This window comes from Vipera ursinii (assembly GCF_947247035.1).
Source record: "Vipera ursinii genome assembly, chromosome: 1".
NCBI lineage: Eukaryota > Metazoa > Chordata > Lepidosauria > Squamata > Viperidae > Vipera > Vipera ursinii.
This window is the reverse complement of record NC_139512.1, coordinates 128,454,900-128,464,939: the sequence shown is the minus strand read 5'-3', so window position 1 is coordinate 128,464,939 and position 10,040 is coordinate 128,454,900. Positions and strand designations below refer to the sequence as shown.

Here is a 10,040-nt window from a genome sequence, read left to right as displayed (position 1 = left end):
CTACCTTTAGCAATATGTGACTTGTTTTAGATTTGGTGTATAGGAGATTTTGAAAAATCAATTGAAGATGAAAGAACATTTGAAATAAAATTGTGCCTCTTAATACAGGGTGCAAGAGCAGTAAAAACATTGTATTTTCCAGCTGATGGTAAATTTCAGAAGCTGCTAATTCTGATATTTTGATCTGTTTTGCAATTCTTATGGCTACTGAGACCACCAATAGGTCTCTTTATTAAACAGTTATTAAAAAATAAAAGCAGAGCCTTTCATTGTAAACAATTTTGAGGAGAAGACTAACCTATAATAGAAAAACTGTAAACTTTCTTTCACTGGCTTTGAAAGACTTTGGGAAGATGGCCTTCCTTCCCAATGGAGGGACACACAAGCCAAAAAAATTCTCGGGAAACCATGTAAAAGTCTGGTGGCCCTCAGGGGGAGGGCCTTCTCTGTGGGTGCCCCGGACTTATGGAATCAGCTGCCGGTTGAGCTCCGGACGGCACCTGACCTTCGCTCCTTCCGATGCGATCTGAAGACCTATTTATTTGAACAAGCCGGCCTGGCCTGATGGGGGATGGGTTGGGGTTTTTATTGCGGTTTTTTATACTATTATTTATTTATTTATTTTATTACATTTATATCCCGCCCTTCTCCGAAGACTCAGGGCGGTTTACAAGCTTAGCAGTAGCCTTCATTCTATGTATATATGCCTGCTTATTAGGGCTTTCACACACACACACACACACCAAGCGGCATTATTACAAAGTCAGCTTAATTGCCCCCAACAATCTGGGTCCTCATTTTACCTACCTCGGAAGGATGGAAGGCTGAGTCAACCTTGAGCCTGGTGGGATGCGAACCTGCACTAATTGCAGGCAGCTGGTGTTACTTAAGGAGGCATTAGCCTACTGCTCCACCAAGGCTCTTTATTGTTTTAGCTCGGGCTTATATTTAATTCTGTTTTAACTTTTGTACTTTGTATTTTATATGTGCCCTGTTCACCGCCCTGAGTCCTTCGGGAGAAGGGCGGTATACAAATATAATAAACTTAAACTTAACTTAAACTTAATACCAAGCCATATTTATAAGACATTATCACTCCTTAAAAACAGAAATAATTTCCTATATAATGACTGTAATTCTCTACCCACTCTCCTAAATGTCTATATTAGGCTATAAGGCTATAAGGCAATTACATTTAAATAATTTCACATAATTTATAGCACCAATTGCCAAGAACCGTTTAGTAAGAAGTCTCTCTCTTTCTCCCACTCTGTGCCTGTCTGTCTTTTGGAGCAGAAAGTAAAAATTGGTATCCCTAGATTAAATAAAGAAAAGTAGCTTCAAATAGAAAAACTAGGTAGATGTTAAAGCTTTTATCTTGTATTTAACCAAAATCCTAGTGTAATGTTATGCCAATTCTCTCTTAAACAAGATGATTCACAGTGAGAGAGCAACAATTTATTAAGTCCTAGCAACTAAGTTGAAAATCTGTCATCACGGAAGCTCTAGTATGAACATGCCACAATGAAGAAATAACATCTAAAAATTACAAAGCAAGACAAATGTGGGATTATCAGAATTCTCACTAAAACACCAGTTTAAAAAGAAAAAGAGTTAAAAAGAAGCTTTTATCCATACAAATTCCATCATTACTTCCTAACTGTGATGATATTGCTATTATACTTTTGTTATACGTATTTTCAATTGGCACACATATTTGCCGTTAGACAGCTTATTAAATAAAATATCACAGTTCATATTTCTTCTAGCACACACGTTCTTCTGAATAGGTATTTTTTTTAAAAAAAAATCTAATTCCATTCAAAGGCAAGGCTCATCATAATAATCTAAATGATAAAATACCGTATTAGGAATTAAAAATAACCCATTTTGTTTGTAAATTCAACCAAAAAATCTTGGTGATTTTTTGAATTGGTACTGTAACCTTTAGTCTATGTGTTTTTCAAGAAAACAGGTCAAATCCAGTATTATTTTCCATCTTCTTTAACTTTAGGTTTTCATACAGAGACAACTACATCCAGATAAAGTCTATCATAGGATTCCCTGAAGCATAAGATGAGTAGAAGGCTTAGTAAGCAGGAACCTGGGAGGCACCAGTTAAACCAGGAAAATTCTAGTGGAAGAAAAAAAAATAGTTATTTGTGTAACATTGTACTTCATTTCAATAAAGCAGTAATTCTAAAAACAGGCTCACAATCTAGACTCCACAATCAGTGGTGGGATTCAGCCGGTTCGCACCACTTCGGCAGAACCGGTAGCTAATTTTTTGTTGCCCAGGCCCAGAATGGACTTCCGGAAGCGGCATCCACATAGAGAACCGGTTGTTCACATATTCGAATCCCACCACGGTCCACAATACTTTTGGAGGGGATGGAGAAGTGCTTTTAGCCTCAAGGCTATCTTCAGGTGAAAATCAACAGGCACAAAATGAGTACTTTTACCAAAAGGAGCCGGTCTCATCAACAACAGGCATTGGGAGAAACCATGTCATTAGTGACTTCTGAAAGGTTTTTCTATTAGCTATCATATTTGAAACACATAAAAGAAAATTAAGTGTACAAAATTATGTCTCGGCAGAAAAAACAAAATCGCAAATCAGAGCCCAGATTTTTTTTTTTCAATGAGAAGTGAAGGAACACCCACTTGATTCTCTATTTCTCTAATTCACTCCACACATCTTTAGATCTAAAAATCCTTCCAGTATTACGGTTTACATCAATCCTGTATCCACAGGCTAAATATAAAACGCAGTATATTGTCTTGAAGTCCTCCGTGTTAAAGAGGAAATATGTAACAAACCATTGCTACCAGAGACAATTAGATATTGTAATGAATGGTTCATAATTGTATTATTGATTTTATTAAAGAAACCCACTCAGGGAGAACGTAGCAATAAAAATAAAGATTAAAAAAAGAAAGCATAGTCATAAACTTTAATACAATTAAGGTGATTGACAGATAGTTTAGACAAACACTTAGAGGGCCTGGTTTCAACATCATTAGCATTAGTAATAGAAGAGGTGTATGCAGTCTACCTTGGTGAAGGAAACTCTGAATGAAAGATGTCTCACTGGCAAATTTATAAGAGCAAGCATTCAAAACACTTCTTACCTTTATGGTAGAAACTAAAGAAAAATAACAGAACTCCCATGAACATGTTATTTAGGAAGGTGACAACACCACAGGTAATCCCTTCAGGAACAGGATAGACCGTTTCCACAAAAAGTTCAAAGAATATAGGAACGCTGCTGTTCAAGAAGACGCCCAGCAAAATGCAGGAAGTATAAAGTGTGGCTGCAATGAAAGTAAATGTTCAGTGATTCTGCACCACGACTAAACTACTGTACAGTTTTATAATAATAATAAACTGATAGGAACCATTTTGATCAGATTTTTATAACTTTAAATATAAGAAATAAATGGGACTTTCACATAATGATTTTTAGTAGGCTAGGAAAAGAGAAGACCAATTTGCCAACCATAATTGTAGATATACAGTATGCAGATTTCCTGCTAGCAATAGAAACACAATAATTAGTACATTTGAGCCAGTATGCCACAAATACAATCTAAGCCTAGTTTTATACAATGCACGTGTGTGCATTCTATGCAAGCCAGAATTTCTAATTTTGAAATTAACTCACTAGCCAACATACAATTGTCATATCCTACATGCATAAGTTACTTATTGACATCATGAAAAAAAGGGATAGATTCAAGAATAGGTGCTACATGAATACAGATTTGCAACAAATATGTGTGACCAGTGCAAGAAATAAATAGAAGTGGTTTGGTCATATAAATTTAGCGGAGGGGTAAGACCAAGAAAGTCATGGCTGGATGAAGTTACAAGTCTGTCAAAAAGAAAAACAGAACCTTAAAGGTCAAAAGGCAATAACCCGAGTCAATATATCAACGTGGTAGAAACAAAGATGATTTAGAAGGACAAAAAGTTACAGAGTGGTATATTGTAGAATGTAAACCAAATTTAGCTACCGGTATATTTTCTTTTTGTGTTTCTTATACTGTATCATTAGTTTTGTTTTCTTATTAGTGTTTCTATGCTTTGCACAGGGTGGCTTATGTAAAAAAAAATAGCTTGAGGCATACAGTATATGGATGTGTGGGTTTTTTTGTGTGTATGTGGCTTAGCTGTATTACTTGAGTATGTGTAAATTTGATCCAAATACATTTGATCCAAATATGTGTAATAATATTTTGGACAATCATAGCTACCTGAATGACAGAAGGCATGTTACTTTGTTCACATAACATATAACTGAGTAGTCCGGCTGTAGAGAAAAAACCTGGAGTTTCTGAATCTATCTTCTGTAATTGAGCAGAAGGATTAAGACGTCATTTTTATTTCTCTTTGTAATGGGCAGATATCATCCTGTCATTTCTATATGCTTATTTAATGAGCAGAGAACTTACTGGTGGACTAACAAGTGGATCCAACTGAAAATATCTGTAGGCATTTGTGCATCTATGCATAGAGATGAGTACATATTCTCAGAATTATACTGACATCCTTTAGAACTCAACTATTGCAAATATATCACAAGAATAAATGAGCTGTTACACAGTCAGGCCTGCAAATGTTTTTTTCTCTCTTGAGTAAATATGTCTCTGCTAGGCATTGGCTAGCTTAAGCTCCTTATTCAGATCAGAAGAAAACTACATGAATACCATCTAATAAAAATAATTTCCCAATTTAGTAATAATATAATTCATTGTCAGATTTCTAAACTCAAGAGGCCTCCTGTTTTCCATGACTGTACATTCTAGTAGAGCTTAATTGAAAGAGCCCAATTTAATATTTTACCAAAGGCTCTTCTGTCCCAGAATAATATATAAATAGTGGAGTACACTCTCAACGAGTTTTGTGGTTTTCCTATTTCTGCTGCAGCAATGGCTCTGGTGAGATAAAGTTAGATCATCCAAAGCAAAGCAAATGAAATCAACAATTGTGGTCTCATAGGGAGCAAAATAAATTTCTTGATAGTCCAAAATAAAAATCTTAGCTTCTGTCCTGGGCTTTATAAGTTACTAAGAAGAATGGGTATTCTCTTCCTCAGCCTACTAATTTTATTGGATGGATATAAACAATAATGGCATCCCATTCCAAAGCACTATGTGTCTGCTCTACACTTAACTAACGTGAAGCTCATTTGCATACAGAAAGGTTTTACTGTTTAAAGAATTAGGTCAGAGGGTGCGAACTTTAGATCCTTAAGCTGAAGCTATTATTATAAAAAGTGTCGCTTATTTCTTAAATGTAAACACCTATATTTATTTAACTCCAAATAAATAAGCAAACAGAACCTACTATTCTACAACCAACCATCAATTAATCTTTTGTGCTTTATACACCAAAAATAAGAAATGGTTCTACTTTGGGCATTATGGTCAAATAACATTTTAATTACTGAGTTCATAGGTCCTAGTATCTACTAACAAGAATACCTACATTTGTGTAGATATTCTCAGACTATGTATCTGGTTTGATGAGAAGAGATGGGGGATATTTTTATAATATAATCCCAAACAAACTAAAAAAAAAAGTGATCACGGATGCAGAATGTTATTTCAAAGTGCTCAAGTCAACCGTAAATTATGCTATGTTTATAGTAGTTCACTCCCCATAAATATTGCCATGTATGAAATGACCATTAGGTTACATGGAATATAGTGTCCAGACTGGGAGTGAACCTGGCCATTAAGAGCCTTGGTGGAGCAGTGGGCTAATGCCTCCTTAAGTAACACCAGCTGCCTGCAATTAGTGCAGGTTCGCATCCCACCAGGCTCAAGGTTGACTCAGCCTTCCATCCTTCCGAGGTAGGTAAAATGAGGACCCAGATTGTTGGGGGCAATTAAGCTGACTTTGTAATAATGCCGCTTGGGGGGTGTATGAAAGCCCTAATAAGCAGGCATATACATAGAATGAAGGCTACTGCTAAGCTTGTAAGCCGCCCTGAGTCTTCGGAGAAGGGCGGGATATAAATGGAATTAAAATAAAAATAAAATAAAAATAAAATAAAATTAACAACAAAGTTTAATTCCTCTGCCACTTTTTTTAAAGTTCTGTGTTCTTTCATAGCTAGAAATAAAATTTCTTGTGTTGCTGGATGACACATTTGCTAGAAGAGTCGAAGAGGAAAAACAAAACATTTGCTTTCTAATAAATCTGGCCTTCAAGGACAATATACATGTTCCAGTGGACTCTTGAGAGGATAAGAGAAAAAACAGATTAAATTCAAAAGCTCTTTTGGGATAGGGGAAGGCTAGACTGCAATGTTACAATAATGTTTCTATCATGGAAAATATAAACCAGAAAACAAATGTTTAATATCTCATTTTCATTGTGGAAACTTTGTATCTAAGTATTGTCCTAAACTCCTAATTAAACAGTTAAGGCAGAAGGCTTTTTTATAACTGAAGGCAAGTGTCCTTCCTCACAGTTTCAAGTCCTAATCAATAATAAGTCTTGAATGGTAAGTCAAGATTGGTGCAAGTGAAGTATTTTGCCATTGTTAAATCTGATGAGTTGGGGGGGGGAGGAAAAATATGTCAACTAAAAAGAGTTCATCTGCTTCAATCCCCCTTTCCTATCCATTTCTAATTCTTTTATGTAGTTAATCCTGACTACGCCCACACACATAGACCTAAGACCCACCCACCCACACACACACAAAATTCCCACACCTATCCTAGAAATATCTTTACCCTCATGAAATCTTAAGCAAGCTGAATAATATTGAATAATATTGTCTCTTTGAGAGTGGCAAACTGAAAAAGACTCCCATTCACTAATATATGACATGAAAAATAAGAGATTGAGAAGCATAGGAGATAAGGCGCAGAAACTTTTCTTTTTAACATGGGTTTGATTTTTTTGATCCAGGAAAAAAATCTTTTTTAAAAACAAAAAAACAAAAACATTTCATGCTGAGAAAAACAATATGGAAAACAAACTGCCTGGACTTTGAATAGAACAAAATAGGCTAGCTATTATACATATTATGGCTTTAAGTTATCTTTTTGTCTCCTCTAACCAAGATTTTTTTAAACTGTGAAATCATTAGCAGAGCTAATAGGTTTTTTTAGCAATCAATTTATGGAAGCAGTCTATTAAGAGCAATGATAGCAACCAATTAGTTCTAACATATATTGCAATACTTTTCCTTGAAGTATCTGGTATTATAGGTAAAAAGAATTGAATACACTGACATAGGCGTACAGATGTGATTTAAGAAAGCCACAATTTCTCACCTTTACCTTTCTTTCATTAATGCCTGGGGGAGGGACTTCTGTCTTCTATACTGTATTTTCTAATGCTCAGCCTTGCACCCACCAAATATGTTGCACTGCAACTGCCATCATCCCCATGCAACACAAGCAATGGTACCAGAGTGTGGAAGGCTATTAGGTTGTATATTTTGGGTCTACAGACTTTGAAAATGTTTACTGAAAAGCAGAGCCCAAACTTCTAAACACACACTGCAACTAGGTCAGTTGCTACCGTGTGCCTTCCACTTTTTTCTAAGGGCTAGGAAGGGCTCAGCCCTGTTCTACCAGGGCTAAAGACTCAGAAGCGTTCAACTTAACAACAGTGTAGTTTGTTTGTTTATCAAGTTCATATAGCTGCCCATCTCACAAAATGTGACTCCAGGGGACATACAGCAATTGAGTAAAGCAATAAATATATAAAAAAGACAATCATTTAAAAATATAAAAGTCATTAAATATAACAACCAGAAGGCATAGGAAGAGTGAATAACAACCACAATGATCTTAGATTGTCACTGGTTCCCTGGGACATTCCCATGTTGACATTGCCAGGTTTTGAGGGACTTCCTTGGAAAGTAATTATTTAAATAAGGACCTACTTGCGGAAAAATGTGAGCTTACTCAGTTTAAGTAATAGTAAATTACTTGGGGGTGCAAACAGATCTAAACATACATCCTTCTCACACATCCAAAAACTGCCAGGGGTGTCAAAGTGAGGACAGGATATCACAGCCTTCGTCAACCACAGCAACTTGCAGAAGTGGGAGCTTCAGCTCCCAGAATTCATAGCAATGGCTATGCTGGGGGGGGGGGGTTACATTTGGAACTTGACTTGTTGTTCCTTATTCAACCGGCTCTTGAGAAATGTTATTCTGGAGCAAGCAGGCCAATAGGAAAGTTCAAGTTATAAAAGTTTGCCTTCTTAGAACTCAGTACTATTTTACCTTTGCTATACCAGTGATAGCCAAGAGATGATTCATGAGTTACTCTTCTGCAGTCCGATTGCTGCTTGAAATTATGGTGTGTATTAGCCTTCTCTCTCTGGCCAGCTGGCTGCCACCTGGTGCAGAATTTATTACTGCTTTTTATAATGGGATGAGGGAAAGGAGGAGGAGGAGGCTGAATGAAGAAAGGGATTTGCCTCCATAACAACTGAATCCATGAGCTTAAGGGAAGCAGGATATCCTTCATGATTCTCAACAGAACTGAGATAACTAAAATGATTCTATAGTCATTGTAAATTGAAATGACAGGCATTAGGAATTCATGACAAGGCACAATCTGTTCAAAGGTTTTTCTAGTTATCCGTAGTCATAAATATATCTTGGAATTCAAAGTCCCCCCACTAATTTATCTAAATAAGGACAGCAATTACTTAAATATATCCAGTTAAAACAAATGAAATGTAAAATACCCACAACATCTGCTTTTATTTAGTAATTTTATTATTTCCTCATCTTTATGTGCACGAATGGTTTATGCAACAATGGTGAGCAAAACTAAGCACAATTCCTGTCAATATTTATTAACAAAGAAAGCCATCTTCCTCTTTTAATAATTCTCAGTGATTACTTTAAAAGAAAGCACACTTGTTCAAGGAGCACTAAAGAATACAGAATAATAGTTGAAGGGAACTTGGAGGTCTTCTAGTCCAACCCCTGCTCAAGCACTATCCTCACTCTAAATGAGATTTATTTGCTCTAAAATATACTACTAAAATTCCCATTGCGTTGACTTTTATATTGGGTGAAGAAGAGGCATCCTAGGGCAACAGTTTTTGAACCAAGGCAACTCAGATTGGCTAATGTACATATGAGTCCCACATCTGGAACCCATACACTAGAGGAAATGACATTTGGAAAAGTTATAGCTACTCCAGGCTGGCTGGGCTGCTGTTGCAGTCACATGATCTACATTTTGAACATTTCATGATAGTTTCCCAGCCAATCTCGCAATTCTCCATTCCCTCCCCCACCCAGCAGCAAAGAATTGACTCATCATTAGCTCTTATAGAAGCAACAACTTTAAGGTAATGAAGAAAGGCCTTGATAATTTAGTTGCTTTATGTGCCCCTTCTCTGGCACATGTTTAGGAACTCAAGGCACAGACATATTGCTCTATCCTCCTATGGTTTTTCATAACAACCAGTCAGGGTTGTGGCTGCAGATGGGAATCGAAGCTTGATTTCTCTAGTGTCAGTCAAATACATTAGCCACTACACCTTATTTCTTGCCTAACCTGTTTCATTTTTTTCAGTTTCCTACTCTGAAATTGAGTGTAGATTGCCCCCCTTTTTGGCTGCTAGAAGTCAAGTAAAACAATCCTGTCCCTAGCTGTCTGGATGTCACGTGGTCCTATTTTTAAACTGTCTTTGTCAGCTTCCTACAACTCAATGGAGAAGCCAGCTGGTATTCTGAGGTGAGAACAGCAACACACATCATTGTGGTAAAGTAAATAAGTAAGTAAAAATAAGACAAAATATTGTCAGCATAATCATGCCATGTGGAAAGAGAGAGGCGTTATCATGATCATGTGATGACATCAAACATTATTGGGATGTGGTAAGGAAGAGGAGAGATGAAGAGATGAAGGAGAAAGGGAAAAACACTAATTACTACACAAGTTCCTCAACATGACCATAGCCATTTTCAACAACAAAACCTCAACAGAGAAAGATCAAGGCAAAATTCATGATTTGTAAGATGTAATATTTCTGGTGATGTTGGTAT

General features: G+C 36.4%; 1 protein-coding gene across 1 annotated transcript in view; it reads right to left on the bottom strand.

The window, feature by feature from the left end:
- Nucleotides 1-792: 792 nt before the first annotated feature.
- SLC49A4 (solute carrier family 49 member 4) overlaps nt 793-10,040 on the bottom strand; it is a 106,975-nt gene continuing 97,727 nt past the window's right edge. Inside the window, exons 8-9 of the mRNA XM_083349873.1 lie at nt 3,133-3,315; nt 793-2,134 (exon numbers count right to left, since the gene is read on the bottom strand). Coding sequence (XP_083205999.1) covers nt 2,019-2,134; nt 3,133-3,315 — 299 coding nt within the window. The 3' untranslated portion in view covers nt 793-2,018. The remainder of the gene's footprint in view (nt 2,135-3,132; nt 3,316-10,040) is intronic.